This window comes from Embiotoca jacksoni, unplaced genomic scaffold (genome assembly GCF_022577435.1).
Source record: "Embiotoca jacksoni isolate LCO1_2020_lvr unplaced genomic scaffold, fEmbJac1.0.p SCAF_2, whole genome shotgun sequence".
Classification (NCBI taxonomy): Eukaryota; Metazoa; Chordata; class Actinopteri; family Embiotocidae; genus Embiotoca; species Embiotoca jacksoni.
In genome coordinates, this window is record NW_027185340.1 from 9,354,100 (window position 1) to 9,373,599 (window position 19,500).

The following is a 19,500-nucleotide window of genomic DNA, read 5'->3' on the forward strand; positions in this document are numbered from 1 at the left end:
CGTCAGGAAGTAGTTTTAAAAAAAAAGGTAGTTTTTGCCAATTCTCGTAATTTAACCACAAATTTTAATTAAAAAAAAAAATATAATAAAATGTTGCATTTTCAATTGATGCATTTTGAAATTAACCAGGTTTCACATTCTGATTTTGATTATTGTATTGTGTATTTCTGCTATATTTCCTCTCAGAAAATAAAAAATATCTTTCCGAGGTAATGTTTTCTGTATCCCCTTAAATCCTCTCCTTATTTGCTGCTGCAGCTAATTTTTTTTTACTTTTTTTTCCCATGCTTTTATTTTGTTTAATTTCTGATGATAACCTGTCTCAACTTCCTGTCCAGAGAATATTTCCTCAGTGGTTCTGTTGACTGATGAAGACGAGCGAAGAAGAAGAAGAAGAAGAAGAAGAAGAAGAAGAAACATCGAGTTTTGCATTGATGAAGTTGTTACTGGACACCAGAGAAGAAGAAACAGAAGAAACATAAATGCTGTTGGACACTAAATGCTTACAGGGAGGTCGGGACACATTCTACAGCAAGTACATTCATCAGTAGAACCAGAACCAGAACTGGCAGCTGGTCTACGGGTCCAAACGAGCCGGATTGGACTCACACAAAGTTCACAGCAACCGTCAGAGGTTCTAACAACAGGTTTCTAACCTTAATAATCTACATGCAGGTTCTTCTCCCTGATGGTTCTACCAACCTGTAAACCAGAACTTTCTGTAAACAGTGAGACCGACGAACGTTTCGGTCTGCGTGAGTTCAGGAATCCTGAATCCCAGTTTAAAGTCAGTTTATTGTAGTTCAGTCCGGATCGGTCCTGAAGTAAAGGAACATTCACTAAATCAAAGTTCTGTCAGAGGACAGTTCCGGGTCTGTCCAGCGGGGGGCGATCTTCGTTCTTCCTTGATGTTTCAGTTGCAGGTTTCGGGGACCATCCGGATTTTTTTTTTCAGGGTTGAACTTCTCGCTGATGTCCAGCCGTCTGTCTCTGAAGTTCCTCCGAGGCTGAAACATCCCGGAGGGACGGACGGACGGACGTCGAGACGGACAGAGGGACACGTTCGGATACATAAATACTTCAGGACGACAGGTGAGTATCTGTGGTCCCCGTCTCTTTCTCGTCTCTGTCTCCGTCTCAATCCCCGTTTCTTTCTCGTCTCTGTCTCTGTCCCCATCTCATCTCGTCTCTGTCCCTGTCTGTTTCTCGTCTCCGTCTCGTCCCCCTTTTGTCTCTGTCCCTGTCTCTGTCCCCGTCTCTTTCTCGTCCCCGTCTCGTCCCCGTCACAGCGTGTTGCCCATGCTGCTGCTCACCAGCCCCTTGATGTTGGTTACAGGCCGGACGTCGTGCAGCTGTCGTCTCCGGTCGATGAAGGTGGACAGCCGCGTTGTGTCCAGTGGCGTCTTGGAGTACTCGCCGCCGTGTGCGCCCCCCCGGCCCACCCAGGGGTGCTGCAGACAGGAAGTGGCGCTGGGTCTCTTCCTGGGGTCCTGCTGCAGCGCCGAGGACACGAAGTCCCTCGCCGCCTGGCTCACGTCCCGGAAGTACTCGTCCGGGAAGCAGAAGTCCAGGCGGCAGATGTTGACGCAGGTCTCCTCTGGAGATTCATCTAGAAACGGAGACACGCCGCTGAGCGTGATGTACGCCAGCACGCCCACGCTCCACACGTCTGTCGCCACGGAGACCGGCGTCCCTCGGATGAGCTCCGGCGCGGCAAATTCAGGGTTCCCCAGCAGGAGGTGGACGTAGCGCCGGTGAGCGGACAGCAGGACGGCGTCGCCGAGGTCCACGAGCTTGACGCTGGGCGTCGGAGAGTGGAGGTCCACCATGATGTTCTCTGGCTGCAGCGGGGTCAGAGGTCAGAGGTCACAGGTCAGACACACAGAGACAAACTTACACCTGCGCAGATGTATCGACTCGTGTGGCACCTTGAGGTCCAGGTGGGCGACCCGGCAGGTGTGCAGGTGCTGCAGCGCCTCCAGCGTCTCCCTGAGGAAGAACGCCACCTTCTCCTCCATCAGCTCATCGTGGGCGACCAGGAAGTCGAGCAGTCGGCCGTCCTCCAGTCTGACACAGAGGGAGAGCGAACACAGACGTCAGCTTCCTGTCTGCCTGTCAGAACACCTGCCGGCCGGAGGGTCTGACACCAGCTGTGAAAAACATCTCGGCAGGAAACTCGGATCTCTGACGTGTGACTTCCTGCTGCTGATTAAAGTTTCACGCCGGCTGCAATCCCTTCACTTCTTAATTACACAACAAGTAGCTCCGCCCCCAGAGATCTGATTGGTCAACTGAACATGTGGAACAAATCATCATGACATCGTCACTAGAAATATCACCTCCTCGATGGGAATATAGAATTAGAATTCCATATAATATGTAATATAATGTAGTTTCTACTTGTTATAGGTCTATTAAATGTGACTTATTTGGTCTCTTTTGGTCCTTTTTGGTCGCTCCGAGCACCCGTACCGTAACACCACGGATAGTCGCGCACTTACAATCCTAGCGGCGGCTAGCTGGACCGGTTTGGTTTTAACACACGACACGGTGCTAAAATGTTAAAAACACACGAGTCCATGGATATCTTTGTTCATCAGATATCTTTGTTCATCAGATATCTTAGTTCATCAAATATCTTTGTTCATCAGATATCTTACTTCATCAAATATCTTTGTTCATCAGATATCTTAGTTCCAACCAGACTGAGCCAGCTGAGCAGTTTAGTGTTTCTATGTGCTGTATTTATTCAGTTGGAGACTAGAAATCCAGTTGCTAGGTGGTTGCTAAGGGTCAGACTACTTCCTACAGTAGTAAACATTGCATATGTTACATAAGAGTCAAGGGATAATATTTCTATAAATCTTGAACAGGATAGAAGCGTTGATCAGAGCCGACCGACATCAGAGTTGAGGAGACGTCAAGTCAGTTTACTGTCGGACTCACAGCTCCAGGACGAGCACCAGAGACGTGGGAGACTCGTAGGTGTCCAACAGCGCCACCAGCTGGTGGTTCTGAACGTGTCGGAGGAGGTCGGCCTCGTGAGCCACCTGCTCCTTCTTCTGCATCTTCTTACTCACAAACTTCACTGCAACCTGAAAACAACAGGAAAAAAAAACAAAAACAAGGTAAGAAACATAAAGACACGAGAGACAATCCAACTAAAAACTAAAAAATACAAACAAAATGGAGATGTTAATTCAATATTTTAATAAAATTAAACTATAATTCTTCCAGTTTGAATTGAAATGTTTCTACGTCTCAACCAATCAGCAACCAGCAGTGACATCATCGTTAGTTTGTGAACGTTAAGAAGTCTCCAGTTCAGATTCTGTCCGTCACCATCTTTGCTAGTTCGGAGCGGTTTGGAGCAGGAAGTGACCATATTTGGACGAGCTGGGGGAGGAGCCAACGGTGGATCTGACCGATCTGATTGGAAACCTGACGATACTACGTCCCGCCCACCGATAGCTGTAACCTGACTGCACCACAGACATGTCAATCAAACAGACACGCCCCCAAAAACAGGTCTTTTTGAATCTTATTTTCTAATGAATGAGGGATTATTTTCAGATGGACCTCCAGAAAACTAATAAGAAGGTTTGACTTTAGCTAACAACACCGAGATAACTGCTGGAGACATTTTATTCACTTTGTATTTGATGAGAGAAGTTGAATGGGAGTCTATGGAGCTGGAGGCTTTTTGGAGCCGACCTCTAGTGGCACTCGGTGGTATTGCAGCTTAAGACACTTCTGCATCAGAACCATTTTTCAGGCCTGGAAGCTGCAAACACTTTTATATCCAATCTGTGGTCTCAACAGTCCAACAACAGACCAAATCAAAGTAAATGTCAACATAAATAAAGACGAATTAAACACGTTTTCAAACTGAGGAACAGAGACGTCCCACCTCTTTCTTTGTGGACTTGTTCAGACACTTCTTCACCACTGAGAACCGTCCCCTGGTTTAGAGAGGACAGAGGAGGCGTTATAAATCAGGTATGAGCCGTCGGAAACAAAAACATCATCATCATCATCATCATCATCCTCTGAGGCAGAGTCGGTGAGGAAGAGTTTTACCGTCCGAGCTCTGAGATCTCAGTGAAGCTCGACTCGAAGTTTTCTTTCCACTGGATTCCCGCTCCGTCTGAATCTGAGAGGGAGGAAGGACAGCAGGAGTTAACGGACTGAATCCACCCGGTCGTGCTCCGGCTCAGTGGCTCGCCAGTTTTCTGCGTGCGGGACTCACTGCTGCTGGCCAGCGTCACCATGTTGGAGGGCTCCGACGGCGGGCCGAGACCCCAGCGGTTCGACGCTCGCACTCTGAACTGATAGTGACCTCCGGGGATCAGAGTATCGATCTGGACACACTCCTCCCTGCTGCTGGATGCCTGCTGCCATAGCAACGAGTCTGAGGGAGGAGAGAGGAGGAGGAGGATGGAGGAAAATGAGGGAGGTTTAGTCCTGTAAATAAGCCCCTCCCCCTGAGCCTCAGCGATGACGCGCTCACCTTCCTGCCGGTACTCCACAGTGTAGCTGCTCACAGCGCAGTGGGCCGATGAAGCTGGCGGCGGCCAGTGGACCATCACCGCCGTGCTGCTCGCCTCCTGAGCCACCGGCCGCCCCGGGGCTGCTGGGATACCTGAACAAACAAGACATGACACACCTGAACTCCAACATCACTCCCGAGTCCGTGTAGAACGGTGGAAGGCTCTTTTAAATCCAGCTGGTACCTTGGACTTTAATGGAGGCCGAGGAGGAGGCAGAGCCGTGGTCGTTAACGGCAACGCAGGTGTAGATGCCCGTATCCTGAGGCATCAGATTACAGATCTTCAACAGCATGTCACCTGTATCCCTGCAGAGGAGGAGGAGGAGGAGGAGAGAAGATGATGAAAAAGAAGCACACCTGCTCTCTGTGAACTGGTGCTCAGGTGTTACTCGGGCGTTACCTGATGTCGATGGTGAAGCGGCTGTTGCTGGTGACCGGGTTCTGGTCGGGGCCCTTCAGGGTGACCGATGGTTTCGGCCGTCCGCAGACTTTGCAGCAGAGGACGACGGTCTCTCCAAAGGCACAGACCACGTCTGACAGCGGGACCAGAAACTCCGGGGCGACTGCAGACAGGAAACCGGAAACGCCGCCGTCTGATTTAAACCGCTGAACACGTTAATGATGAGCTGGCGATCTGCCGGTGTCTTACCTTCCTGGATGAAGTTCGGGTTGAGGAGCTGGAAAACAAATTGAGAAAAAATTTTGAGCACCTTTTTAAGAATTTTTTTAATTTTTTTTTATCGTTTTGCCGTTTTTTCTCTGTCTGTTGCCCAATTTGGGGTCAGATCAGCAGAGCAGCAGAACTTTAACGATGATTTACTGACTGCTCTGCTGGTGAAACGTGGTGTCTTTATTTGAGACTATGACGTCACACGTAGAAAGCATTTTGTTGATTTTAGTCACATTGAATTGAAGAATTAAATAGCGTGACAGACTTCTAACTTAATTCAGAGGATGTGTTAAAAAAAAAAAAAGGTTTTGGTGATTTTATTTTGATTTTTTTTTTCAGTTTAAAAAGTGAAATGTCTTAGATTTGTTGTAATAAGGCCACGCCCACTTTAGTCGATTGTGACCAAATTTTATGTCTCGATTGCAAACCCAACTTTGTATATATCCGATTGCAAGATAAACTTTTCACGTTTGTGGTGCACCCTAGTGGCAGAACATCCCGGGACTGCCCAGCAAAGCTCAGACGTAGCATCCGAACACGTGCACGTGCAACCTCACTGCACCACAGGCCTGTCAATCAAACAGACACGACCCCAAAAACAGGTCTTTTTAAAGCTTATTTTTTTTAATGAATGAGGGATTATTTTCAGATGGACCTCCAGAAAACTAATAAGAAGGAGTGACTTGAGCTAACAACACTGAGATAACTGCTGGAGACATTTTTATTGACTTTGTATTTGATGACAGAAGTTGAATGGGAGTCTATGGAGCCAGAAGCCTTTTGGAGCTGACCTCTAGTGGCACTCTGTGGTATTGCGGCTTAAGACACTTCTGCATCTGCGTCATTTTTTCAGACCCGGAAGCTACAAACACTTTTCTATACAGTCTGTGGGTGTAACCGAAGCCCTTTTTTTTTTAACAAGAAAAAGAAAAGAACAACAACATGGCTCCTTGCTGCTCGGACCCGATTCAGAAACTTTAACAGTTCGTACCTCCATGCCCGTCTTGGGGTCGAGGTCATCATCGCAGTCCGACTCATCTGAAGTGTGGACGTCCTGGTGGAGAGCCAAGGAGGAAGACGAGAGTAAAAGGAGGAGAAGGGGGAAGAGTGTGAAGTTGGAGATAATTCATGGAAGAGGGGTGGTAGGAGTGGGAGGAACAACACGAGGAAGAGGAGGAGAATAAGGAGAAATTTGAGTGGGAACTAAAGCAGAAGAATAATGTCGAAGAACTGAGGACGAAGAGTGTTCGGAGGAAGTGATTAAAGCCTGAGAGAAAAACAGGGAAACACTCCTTTAACCGGGAAACGCCTCCATTCAGTCTGCCGAGACTCACCTGGGTCGCTCTTCATCACCTCGTCATCTTCACCGAGAGCAGTTCAACCGAGCAGCTCGTAAGTTTTCACGACTCCCAATTAAAAGTTATCAGCCTTTAAACTTGTCTGATAACTTTTACGTTTGTGAATTTTTAACTCCAGTCATTTTGTTTTCGGGATTTAAAGCTTAAAGCTCGCTATGGAAACATCTTGAAACAACAAATAACTTAAAAAACAACAACAAAAAAAAAAGCGAATTTGCATTTGATAGGTAAAAACTCATCATAGTTTAAGTCGAACTTAAAATTAAAAAACGGTAAAAAAAAAATATATTTTTTTACGACATATAGCTAAACAGATTAAAAGACAAAATTCTGTTGCAGTTTGTCGTAATGTTTTTACTTTTCTCAGCATTTTTCTGCTTCACAGTGTAAAATACACATCCCGGTGTAAAGTGTGTAATGCACAATGTCCGAATAATAAAACGATGCGTGTTCGACTCGCCTAGTGTCGTCTAAACGAGAGAATAACGCGTACGTGAAGAGACGGCGGTCACGTGACAGAGGTGAACATGTTGATTTCCACTTTATCTTGTTTTCCAAGCACGAGACAGATACGCTTCCCTCCAGTGGTCGGCGTGTGAATTACACTGCTGATGTGATTCCGGGTTGGAAATCCACAGGATGCCGAGTCCATCAGGACTGACTTCTTTTTTTTGGAAAGCCAAATTAAAGTCCAAATCTGCAATTGCCAATTATGACCACCTGGGGGCAGCAGATAAGCTTTAAAGTTAAATAAAAGGCGTTTATAGGGAAAACTCCCAAGCAAATAATGGTTTATCGTAACGTTCGTTCGTTCATCTTTTGTTCATTATTCCTAAATTTATGAACTAAATCAATCGGCCCGATGAGCTGAAAGACACGATAAAAGATCTGATATTCATTCTCTTGTGTTCATTACGAAGTTTCTGTAAACCCGACTTAACTCATGTTCGAAAACCTTCTCAGGAGGAAATAAAAAAAGAAGAGATGCAGATAAACGTTGATACTCTTCACATGTGGTCCACACAGCAGACTAGACTTAAGACTTTTATTACACTTAAAAAAAACAAAACCAAAGTGAGAGTTGTGTTTGTGTCCGTGCACGGGGAGGGAGGAAGAAACCACAACAAAAACACAAACAGAAATAAACTTTATTTCACAGGCGGTGCATTTCAGGGTTAAAAAAACAAACAAATAAAATCAAATAAAAGCCGCAGTCTCTTCAGTGGTTCTCAACCAGCACTTTTGGATATCGTCTTATTTCTTCATTTTTTTTAAATAACTTATAGCACAATTTCTAGTTTGGTTTGAGTTTTTTTTTTTTTGTCCTGTGTTGCTCCATAAAAATCATTTCATAAGCCGATAAAGAAAACTCTGTAACAGATCGTTCAGGTTAATACCCGAAAACCTTTTTATTTACCGATTGGAACGAACACCGGTCCCTTTAAATGCTTTTACTTTGAAGGCTCGGCCCTCGTTCCTGTTCACGGTTCCTTCTTGCTACCTGTGGGTGGCGCCGCTGAGGCCACTTCCTGTTTTGAATACGCTCTGTTGTACGACAACATCCTGCAGCTCCCGTGTCATAATTTTGAATTTAAATAAATAAATATAAATATAAAACGAGAGAGAACCACTGGACGAAGACACACACACACACACACACACACACACACACACACACACACACACACACACACACACGGGTTAAGAAGAAAAATTAAATCCAAGCGGGGCGCGGGGGGTGGGGAGGTGAAGGGTTACGGCACACACATATGATATCACCAACGTGCGCCGTCGGCCTGCTTTACTCACTTTGGCCTTCGCCCCGGGGGCGGGCGAGGCGAGCGGGGGAGGGGGTGTCGTTTCTTTGGGCTTACGGAGGAGGCCGTTCTCCTGACCTCTGACCCCCGCCGAGCAGCCGTCCTTGGCTTCGGCGCGCTTCCTGGCGCGCAGCGTGTTCCACGACAGAGACTTCCTGCACAGCACGAGGGGAACGACAAGCGTCAAAGCAGCCAATCGGAGAGCAGCTCGGCGGAGCGCGGCCGAGTCCGGCCGCCGCCGCGGCGACACGGCGAACTGCCGCCGTCTGGTGAGCGGCAGGTTTGTTGGTTTAATAAGCGAACTCTTTAAACACGCACGTTTTACAGAACACAAAGCGCCAAACGAACGCAGAACTTTGCGCTGCAAAACTTGTCTGTATGTAATTTGGACGTCGTCTTCGTCCCGTTTAAGTAAATCATAACTAATTTCTTGGGTCGAAACTTAAAAAAAAAAAAAAAATTCTTCACTTCCATCTTCATATAAACTGAATTTCTAGCGATGTTTTCAGCTCAAAAACAAACCCTTCTGCACATTTTCCCACCGAAACATCAGCCTGGCAACAAACTTAAGTATAAAGGACCTGTTTCTGTTGGTTCACGTCAACTAACTACTTGTCCTTATTTGTATGGAACCACATTTCCACCGTTTAAATTCAAATTATTTCTAATAATAATAATAATTTGAGCCACTACGGTAGCCTAAACATGAAAATTGTTATCCTCTAACTTAGCCTGAACAAGATCTTTTTATCCACTAAGCCAGCCTAAACACCATAACGACGACGAGATAAAGTGTCTTACAATTACGTCATAAGTTGAACGGCCATAATGTCGTAATTAACACGAGAAAATAACACGGTACAGCCGGATTTATCACGATTAATGCGTCCTAATTTAGTTGCGGCGCCGCGGCCAGACTCCTCCGGTCCACCGATAACCCAGCGGCGCGACGGAGATCCGTCTCCACGGAGACCCGTCTCCACGGAGACGAGAGGCAAAGCCGGACCGAGAGACGGAGACGGTCCGACACGCGATGAGAGCGACAACACGACCGCGCAGCCGCGTTTTCAACAAAACATTTTCAGGACCAATAAAATCGGCATTCAATAAATAAAAAAAAATCGGATCCTTTAAAAGATTGATTTCTGATGAAGAAATCTTAAAAGTAGCTTCCCTCGTACGTTTCCCGTTATTTTCTACGTAAAAAACATTTCTCAGCACGACGGGGGTCTTTCTGTCGTATTTCAGCCGCGTCTCCGTCCGACCGACTGAGTTCGAGTTTCCTCCTCCGTCGCACAGGTTCGTGGGAAATCGGGGCGAAGGAGCTCGAGCTCCCGGCAGCTTTCCAACAAACCTCCGGTTTCAGTCGGAGGGAAAGTTCAAGCGATGATTTTAGCCTAAACAGGATAACGTGGGCCTTCGTGTGTGCGGCGTTGCTCCAACGCGAGTTAGCCGGACGCGTTCGGCCGGCTGAAATAAAGCAGAACGACCCCCTTTTAAAGAATATTTTCAATCACACTTTCAGCAGTTTGGAATCAGTTTGAAGTTTCAGACCTTCTGTGGAGTGTCAAACCGTCGAGGTTAGTAAAAAACTGAAATTAAAAATACACAAAGAAAACGTCTCTACAATAACAACAAAATACAAAAAAAAAAAAAAAAAAAAAAAAAAAAAGCATAAATGAACCACACGGAGAACAAAGTGCAGACAATCGGTTTATACCTGGTTTCGTTCCAACTGAACAAACCTTTTGTGTGTTTTTTTTAGCCTTTAAAGTCATAAATCCCGAAATAAATGAAACCGGTTCGTCTGCTGCTCCACACAGAAAAAAAACACAACGTTAATATCACAACGATAATAATTAGCGGTTTGGTGTTTGCGTCACTCAACAGTACAACACACAGCTGGGTCGCTTTCACGTTTGCTGTTGTAGTTTATTTACAAATATTAAAAACTACAAACTGTCAATCATCTGCAGCCTTAATGCAGAACAAAACATCGTCAACCTTCACGTGGCTTCGCCGACTCATGCTCGAGTCCAAAAGGTTTATTTTACATATTTAAAATACATTTAGAATTACTCTTAAGACTACCAACAGTACAATGCTGACTGTCGCCATTAAATCAAACATATTGCACAACCTGACGTCATTCATATTTTTTCTTATCATAAATAGTGCAAAAAAGGGATTTTTTTTTTTTTTAATTATTTTTTTAAATTTTTTTTATTTTTATTTTTTTTTAACAGGAATGTTCTAGAGCCTCAGTCAAAAAAAAAAAAAAAAAAAAAAAAAAAAAAAAAAAAAAAATCAACTTTGTACAGTGAACTGCCGACATAAACAAAATCAACACGGAGGAGGAAATAAATCCAACTCGGTCGGGGAGTGAAATAAAAATAATAATAAGGCAGGAAAAAAAAAAAAAAGGGACAACAACAGGAGGAGTAAACACAAAAGTTGTGTATCGATTGCCACAGACAACAAAATAAATGTTCTCCAGAGTGGAGAACGGAGCCGAGTCCACCTCAGAGACTCAAGAGACTCAGAAATACAGGAAAAAGAACCAAAACATAGAAAGAAGGAGAAGCAGGGTGTTAGGAACTGAAATAAGAGTCCGGTTTTAGCTCCACATGGAGGCGTTCGGTTCAGAGTCAGCTACCAGCTTTTCTATCCAGTCACAGCTCCTCAGTGTACGTGTGTGTGTGTGTGTGTGTGTGTGTGTGTGTGTGTGTGTGTGTGTGTGTGTGTGTGTGTGTGTGTGTGTGTGTGTGTGTGTGTGTGTGTGTTCTAGTTTGTAGTTGCCACAGAGAGTGAACGGCTCAGAAAATCAAAAGTCACTGCAGCAGCTTGGCTCTCAGAACCAGAGCGGGTCGGTACCTTTTTTTTTTGTTTTTACCTCCGCAGAGCCACGAGGAGGAGGAGGAACCAGGAAGTGTCCTGTCAGGTCCCAGAGTTAGACGGGGGTGGGGTGGGGTAGGGGGGAGGTGAGGGTAAACACCAACAACAAACAAAAACAGGTGCACCCTCAACGCTCTCATCCAATCCGAGGCGGGAGGAAGGGTGTGGGGGAATCGGGGGCGGGGGGGGGGGGGACTTACTTGATGTTGTTGGCGTCCGCCACCGCCGCCGAGAAGGAGGTCGCAGAAGAGGAGTCTTTTATGGGCTTTGTGGGCGGGCCCAGGACGTGGCCCGGCACCCAGCCCTCGGCGGCGGGCGATTGGCTGTTGGCCGGCCGGTACACCAGGTACATGTTCTGCTGATTGGTGGCCAGGATCTGGACAGTCTCCCCCTGACTGACGCAGATCTCGTTCTCCTTGAGCGCCGAGTAGTCCTGAGTGACCCGCATGGTGGAGGAGACGCCGTTACAGCCGCCGACGCCATCCTGAGATGGAGGAAGAGGAGGAAAAGGGGAGATGATGTGGACAGGTGAGGTTAAGGTGGGCTGGAGAATCATCCTGCTAGTTCGGAGCGGTTCGGAGCAGGAAGTGACCATATTTGGACGAGCTGGGGGGAGGAGCCAGCGGTGGATTTTCTCATGTCAAACAGACACGCCCCCAAAAACAGGTCTTTTTGAATCTTATTTTCTAATGAATGAGGGATTATTTTCAGATGGACCTCCAGAAAACTAATAAGAAGGAGTGACTTTAGCTAACAACACCGAGATAAATAATGGAGACATTTTATTCACTTTGTATTTGATGAGAGAAGTCGAATGGGAGTCCAACCACTAGTGGCACTCGGTGGTTTTGCAGCTGAAGACACTTTCTGCGTCGGCCTCATTTTTCAGACCTGGAAGCTACGAACACTTTTATTTACAGTCTGTGTCAATGAATCATCGGAGATCCAGCCGTGTTCTGGGGAACATTTCTGTACTGAGGGAGGTGCAGGCGCTCTTGTAAATGATGTCCCGTCAAACTAGGCCACGAAGAAAGAAAACAGCCCGGCTTGTACATTTACTCCGACGCCGCGCTGCGACACCTGCAGTAGCCCAGATTTTACCCTTTCCGAGACAGGAAGGAGACTCGTGTCCTACTTCAGCGGTCGGCCGCAGCCTGATCGGCACTCACCCGGGGGTCGAAACACGACGAGCCGCCGTTGGAGGTAGACACTTTGATCTGGCTCCTCTCCCTCTCCGTGTCGCCGAGGCTGACCGCTGAGGACGGCCGGCTGTGGGGGGACACGGTGGGACGGTTCCCCGAGGACGAGCGGTTCCTGGTCAGCGAGGAGCTGCCGCCGCCGCCGCCGCCGGCACTGCAGCTAGCACTGCCGCCCTTCTCCTTCTGGTACTCGATGGGAGACTGGAGAGCTACACACACACACACACACACACACACACACACACACACACACACACACACACACACACACACACACACACACACACAGAGTTTTGGATCCGGTTCGTTGTGCAGAAGTTTTTCATCAGATTAAAAGTTGCTCGTGAATCGGCCTCAGTTCACTTTTTTTGGGGGGGACAAATTAAAGCGGCGTCCTCTCACCGGACAGGAAGTTGCTCTGCGCGTCCAGGACTTCCTGGATGTGTCGTACCCAGATCTGCTTGATGTCGACGTTGGCGGCCTGCAGCGTTAACCGCTCCGACGAGCCGCGACACGACAGGACAAACTTACAGGGGTCGTTGTCCGCGCTGTCCTCCAGACCCAGGAAGGACACCTGAGGGGGAGGAGCCAAGTCGTCAGATAAGGATAAACATTTTACTGCAGAGTCTCCACGTGGGACGTCATGACGACGAATACTGTGGTCACAACGTTCCTGTCTGTGAACTTCAGGCTGACGTTTACGCAATGCATTGCTTGTTTACGCAATAAAAAATAAAATAAAAAAAACACTTCTTGATTAAACTTATGCAGCGGCTAAAATGTTCTTGTTCTGGCTAACATCTTATTTGTTTTCTCCGAGTACTTTGTTGTGTGGTGAATGTAGCGTCAGTCAGAACAGACATGTTGTTCGGTATTCTAACGGACCGAAGCTATTCGCCATCGGTCCGTCCTCTGGTACCTTGATGCTCTTCTTGAACTGGTAGCCCGGCGTGGACGAGCCTTTCCTGAGCAGCTCGCTGATGATGACGATCTGCTCGAACAGGAAGACGCGTCGCTCTTTGGAGCGCGACAGGACGCCGGCGTCCTGCTCCGTCACGAAGAAGGTCTCCTGCTGCAGCAGCTTTCCGTGGCTGGTCAGTTTCCCCTGCAGAGACAGGAAACGGCTCGTCACCGCGTTCGGACCTGAAACCAACACTCGGACCCGTGAACGTACCTCGTAGCCCTGCAGCCGACCCAGATTCATCATGTCGTTGCACAGTTTGGGAACCTGAGACATCAAACCGACGGCTTTCTGGAAGAGTCAAGAGAGTTAAATCTTGTGAGACGGGAGTCTTCTCTGTGAGACGGGAACAATTATACAAGTAGCTCCGCCCCCCCCCCAGAGATCTGATTGGTCAACAGACAATTTGGAACAAATCATCCATGACATCGTCACTACAAATATCACTCCGCCTCCTCGATGGGAATATAGAATTAGAATTTTAAATCATATGTAATATAATGTAGTTTCTACTTGTTATATGTCTATTAAATGACCCATTTTGTGAAATCGGGTCTCTTTTGGTCACTCCGAGCACCCATACCGTACCGTAACACCACAGATAGTCACGCACCTACAATCCTAGCGGCGGCCAGCTGGACCGGTTTGGTTTTAACACGACACAGTGCTAAAATGTTAAAAACACATGAGTCCATGGATATCTTTGTTCATCAGATATCTTGGTTCATCAGATATGTTAGTTCATCAGATATCTTTGTTCATCAGATATCTTAGTTCCAACCAGACTGAGCCAGGTGAGCAGTTTAGTGTTTCAATGTTCTGTATTTATTCAGTTGGAGACTAGAAATCCTCTCGGTTGCTAGGTGGTTGCTAAGGGTCAGACTACTTCCTGGAGTAGTAAACATTGCGTACGTTACACAGGAGTCCACTGAGGATACCGATTGTTTTCCAGTTATTAGCCGTACCCCGTGTGTTGCCATGGAAACGGAGCGCCCGCTATCAAAAAAAAGTTTTAATATTTTGAGAGCAAATTGCTCCACAATGTGAACACGTTTAGATTACATGTCTTATTTGCATGGTAACTTGTTGCATAATCACAGTATTATATTATAATATTGCTTAAATTCGTACACCTGGACCGATGTTTTAGGACGATGAACATGAATGTAATTATATATATATTTTTTTACCTCCATCTGTTCACAGTCCAACCCCGCCTTGGAGCTGTACTTCAGGAAGTCCTGAGGAGAAACACCACATTAAAACATCACCGCGCACCTCGTATCACTTCATGTGTGTTTGAGTGTGTGTGTGTGTGTGCTACCTTCAGTAGGAGCTGGTACTTGGTGATTCTCTGGATGGGTTTGATGAGGAAGTCGCTGATGCTCAACCTGGACTGGATGTCCTGCTGGATTCCCTGCCAGACAAACACACACACACACACATCCGGTCAGTTAAATATCAAAATACTCCGATAAAACAGAAAGTATTGATTAGAGTAGAGAGTTGAGAATCTAACAGTGAAACTCAAAGAACAAACTTGAATACGGAGGCTGAAAAACTTCACTTACGTCAAAATACGTGTCATATTCTGCTACGATGAACTCGGACTTTGGTTTATTCTGACAATAAATCACGTACATGTGGAGTCTCCTCTCCTGTGACAAGCAAAGCATCATCCTTATCTTTATCATCATCACCACCACCAACATCATCATTGTATATTATATAGATATATACTGTACTGTATATACTGTGCATTTTATATTTTTTTACTGCTATTTTATTGCTTTTTTATTATTCTATTATTATCTTATTGCTTCCTGTATGCTGCTGTAGCGAAAGAAAATTTCCCCTCGGGGATTAATAAAGTAAATACCTAACCTAACCTAACCATCCTCCTCATCAATATCATTGCTATCATCATCATCATCAAACACCACCATGTTTCACTCACGTGTTTGATGAAGAGTTGTGGAAGGTGTTCGTTGTCCTCCAAACATTTCTCCAACTCTCCTACGAAGAAGCTGACGGGGACAAATAAGAGGGATTTTTAGCACATTAGCAGCATGTTCGCCTCCTCCACCCAACCCCCCCCCTCCTCCCCCCTCGTTGGGTCCCGGCTCCTCCACAAGCTGGTGCACGTTGTTATGGTAACGTCGGTGCTGAAAGGATCCCGTTGAGGCCAACACGTTCGCGTTTCAAATATGTTGTTTCTTCGCGCTGCTAACAGCAGCTAACATTATTACGCTGATGTAGCGGCGAACAATTTCGTGTATTGACACATTTTTGATTTTTAAAAAACATAAATACGTTTTATAATTTGAACTGATTAATAATTTTATTTTATTTTTTTTTTAAATTTAAAAATTTAAATAAAACAACGGCGAACGTACTCTCGGTGCCAGTCGTAGATCTGGTGGATGTTTCCGAACACGATCTTGTCTTTTCCCTTCATGTCGTCGGGGATGCCCTTCTCCTCGATCCGCTTCATGAAACCCTGCGGAGTCACAAACACTTTTAAACCGGAGCGCGCTCGCGGGGGCCGGACGGTTACCGAGACGTTGGCCGTCTGCGGTGCTGGTCCGAGTGGAAACAGAAGAAAGCGGCGGCGGTCACCTCCACCACGATGCCCAGGTCTTTGACATAGTCCTTCTCCGTCTGGATCAGCTCGTTCAGGACAAACCTGAGCGGATAAAACTCCCGTCAGGTTCTGATGTTTTTTTTTTTTTTTTTTTTTTTTTTTTTTTTTTGGGGGGGGGTCACAAGTGTGACGGGAAGAAGGAGAAGCACTCACATGCGTCCTCTCATGGCTTTGGCTCTCTGCTCCAGTTCGGGGTTTCTGGGCTGGACCGGCGTCGTCTGTTCGGGTGGGGAGAGCGACAAGAAGCCGGGATACGCTCCCGGTTCAAGAGTCTGCGGAGAGAGAGAGGTGGGGGGAGGAGGAGGAGGAGGAGGAGGAGGGGGGGGGGGGGAGTCTCAGTGAGTCTGTTTCCAAAACATTAAACCTCAATCGTCAGAGTGATGAGTTTAATATGGACATGTTTCCATGGCAACAGGAGTGCCCTCGTTGGTTTGTGAACGTTATGAATTCTCCAGTTCGGATTCTGTCCGTCACCGATCTTTGCTCGTTCGGAGACGGTTTGGAGCAGGAAGTGACCATATTTGGACGAGCTGGGGGGGGGGGGGGGGGGCAGCGGTGGATCTGACTGATCTGATTGGAAACCTGACGATGCTACGATAGCTGTAACCTAACTGCACCACAGACATGTCAATCAAACAGCCCCCCCCCCCCCAAAAAAAACAACCAACGTCTTTTTGAAGCTTATTTTCTAATGAATGAGGGATTATTTTCAGATGGACCTCCAGAAAACTAAGAAGAAGGAGTGACTTTAGCTAACAACACCGAGATAACTGCTGGAGACATTTTATTGACTTTGTATTTGATGAGAGAAGTTGAATGGGAATCTATGGCGCTGAAGGCTTTTTGGAGCCGACCTCTGGTGGCACTCGGTGGTATTGCAGCTTAAGGAACTTCTGCATCGACCTCATTTTTCAGACCTGGAAGCTACGAACAATTTTATAAACAGCCTGTGGTTTTATAAACAGCCTGTGGTTGTGTCTATGGCATCCTTTAATGTTTTCAGACTTTCAGACTCCGGATCAGAACAAAACAACAGAAAGGAAACACTTCAACATGATGAGTCAGCAGGTGAACGAGATGTGTTCACTGACAAAACGTCAGAGTGTTTTCACCTGAAAGAAAAAAACCTCAAACTCACCATCTTGGTTTTAACCAGTTTTTCTATGGCGCTAACCAACTCTGCAGCGCTGGGAGCATCAGAGGATGACTGGAGGGAGGTGAGCAAGGAGGAGGACTGAGGAAGAGGAGGAAGAAAAAGAGGAGGAGGAAAAGGAGGAGGAGGAAAAAGAACAGGAGGAGGAGGACGAGGAAGAGGAGGGTGTGAAGAAGAATCATGTTAGCAGGATTGAAGTTAAAGCACTGGTAAAGTTCAGTCAGTAGAAAGCAGCAGATGATTATCAGAAAGCAGAAGGAGCACCAATCAAGACACCTGATTACCAATCAATACATCTGATCAGGTCAGTTTTATTTTTTATTGTATATATTTATTATATTTTAATGTTCTAATATTGTTTTTTCAATTCCTTTATTTCTTTGATTGATGATCTGAATGAAGATATCAATCAATATAGTTCGATCTGCTGAGGTCATCAGTCCTTCCTCACCTTGTCGTCCTGGGCTGAAGGGTCCTTGATGATCTCCATGGGGGGGGGGCAGAGGGTTGTGGCCCTCCTCGTCCTGCTCCTCCTCCCCTCCGCTCTGCATCCCCGACGACGTCTTGGACAGCAGGTTCCCATCCTTACTGAGGACTCTCTGAGGAGGAGGAGGAGGAGGAGGGGGAAGAGGAGGAGGAGAAAATAATGAAAGATTTATTATCAGTCAGTTCATAAATTATTTGTTATCTGAATCCTTTATTTATCTTTTAAGACCTTTTTTTTTTTTTTTTATTCAAAAAAATTAAATATAGTTGGAAACACTGCAAGCTTTCATCAGAAGTGTCGATGAAATTATTTCGATGGAAGTTTTTACTGTGATCACTGGACGTACATGGGAGGAGCCTACGATGGTGACAGGAGCTTCTATTGGTGGGTTTTTGACTTTGATAACATCACCCATTGGTTTGTGAACATTATGAAGCCTCCAGTTCAGATTCTGTCCGTCACCATCTTTGCTAGTTCGGAGCAGGAAGTGACCATATTTGGATGAGCTGGGGGAGGAGCCAGCGATTGATCTGACAGATCTGATTGGAAACCTGACGATACTAACGTCCCGCCCACCGATAGCTGTAACCTGACTGCACCACAGGCCTGTCAATCAAACAGACACGCCCCCAAACAACTTTTTTTTGGAGCCAATCTCTAGTGGCACTCGGTGGTATTGCAGTTTAAGACACTTCATCAGCCTAATTTTTCAGAAGCTCTGGCCAATTTTACATCCGGTCTGATCTGCACACTCACCTGTGTTGAGGTCTGTTCACATTATATTGATCTTTTATTGTACTATTGTAATTTCACTTTGAAAAGTTTCTGTTATTTAAGAAAAAGAAAAAAAAGACTATACTTTCAGAAAAACAAAAAAATCGGTGTCAAACATGAATGTTTTGCATCATTTCCCGTTTTTTCTGAGAATGAAGATCTTCTGCGACTCTGATACGAGAATTTAATCCACAATAATTAGCACGTGTTGATAATGAAAACCAACTTTTGTTTCTAAAATGTTTTCCCGCAAGAAAAAAGATCCAAACTGATGACATCACTGCATACCTCATCGATGATGTCATCCTGCAGGTTGAGGTCCGGCTGGCCCAGGTCGATGCTCTTCCTACTCTCCTCTCTTCCTGTTCCTGTGAACGAGTTCAAACGGTCAGAACGGGCTCTCAGTGAACTCCGACCTCTGACCTCCGCACCGTCTTACCTGTCTTCTTCTGCTTGCTGTTGGGCAGCTTCTTGACGGAGCTGCCGTGGCTGAGGCGCCGCACCGGGCTCGTCAACCACTTCCTCAGCGTGTTCCCGGACCGCTTCGGACCCGGCGAGCTGGACTGCAGCGAGCTGAGCGACTGCTGCGGCTGCAGGTTCGCCACCGAGTCCGTCTTCCCATCGGAGCTGCTGACCGGGTAGCTTTCTGAAACAGAACCGGTCCGACAGTTAGAGAGAAGTTCTGGTTCCATGGAGGGACGAAAACATACATCAGACACAGTTTGCAGACAACAATCATCTGCTATAAAGTTCCTTCACATGATTCTGAACACACACACACACACACACACACACACACACATACACACACACACACACTGCATGTTATTTCATGCTGGATCAACAATCAATAATCAGTCCCTCCAGGATGTCACTCAGCTGTGATTGTTTTAATCAGAAATTTCAGAGTTTTAAGGGACTTTTTTTTAATGTAAATTAATTAAAGTTGTGGTGAAACTCTGCTGACGTCACTCCTCGCTCTGAGAGGGTCAG

General features: G+C 46.2%; 1 protein-coding gene across 1 annotated transcript in view; it reads right to left on the bottom strand.

Moving 5' to 3' along the window:
• Positions 1-421: 421 nt before the first annotated feature.
• The window catches only part of LOC138201185 (kalirin-like), a 93,125-nt gene continuing 74,046 nt past the window's right edge, over positions 422-19,500 (bottom strand). The window contains 29 exon segments of the mRNA XM_069154431.1: positions 422-1,841; positions 1,929-2,067; positions 2,947-3,095; positions 3,911-3,962; positions 4,081-4,153; positions 4,250-4,411; positions 4,511-4,642; positions 4,734-4,855; positions 4,950-5,112; positions 5,199-5,226; positions 6,211-6,273; positions 8,387-8,549; positions 11,490-11,773; positions 12,459-12,697; positions 12,891-13,062; positions 13,408-13,593; positions 13,663-13,740; positions 14,640-14,690; positions 14,774-14,866; positions 15,021-15,107; positions 15,407-15,476; positions 15,846-15,949; positions 16,069-16,135; positions 16,247-16,365; positions 17,232-17,327; positions 17,698-17,745; positions 17,747-17,845; positions 18,796-18,875; positions 18,947-19,153. Coding sequence (XP_069010532.1) covers positions 1,284-1,841; positions 1,929-2,067; positions 2,947-3,095; positions 3,911-3,962; positions 4,081-4,153; positions 4,250-4,411; positions 4,511-4,642; positions 4,734-4,855; positions 4,950-5,112; positions 5,199-5,226; positions 6,211-6,273; positions 8,387-8,549; positions 11,490-11,773; positions 12,459-12,697; positions 12,891-13,062; positions 13,408-13,593; positions 13,663-13,740; positions 14,640-14,690; positions 14,774-14,866; positions 15,021-15,107; positions 15,407-15,476; positions 15,846-15,949; positions 16,069-16,135; positions 16,247-16,365; positions 17,232-17,327; positions 17,698-17,745; positions 17,747-17,845; positions 18,796-18,875; positions 18,947-19,153 — 3,884 coding nt within the window. The 3' untranslated portion in view covers positions 422-1,283.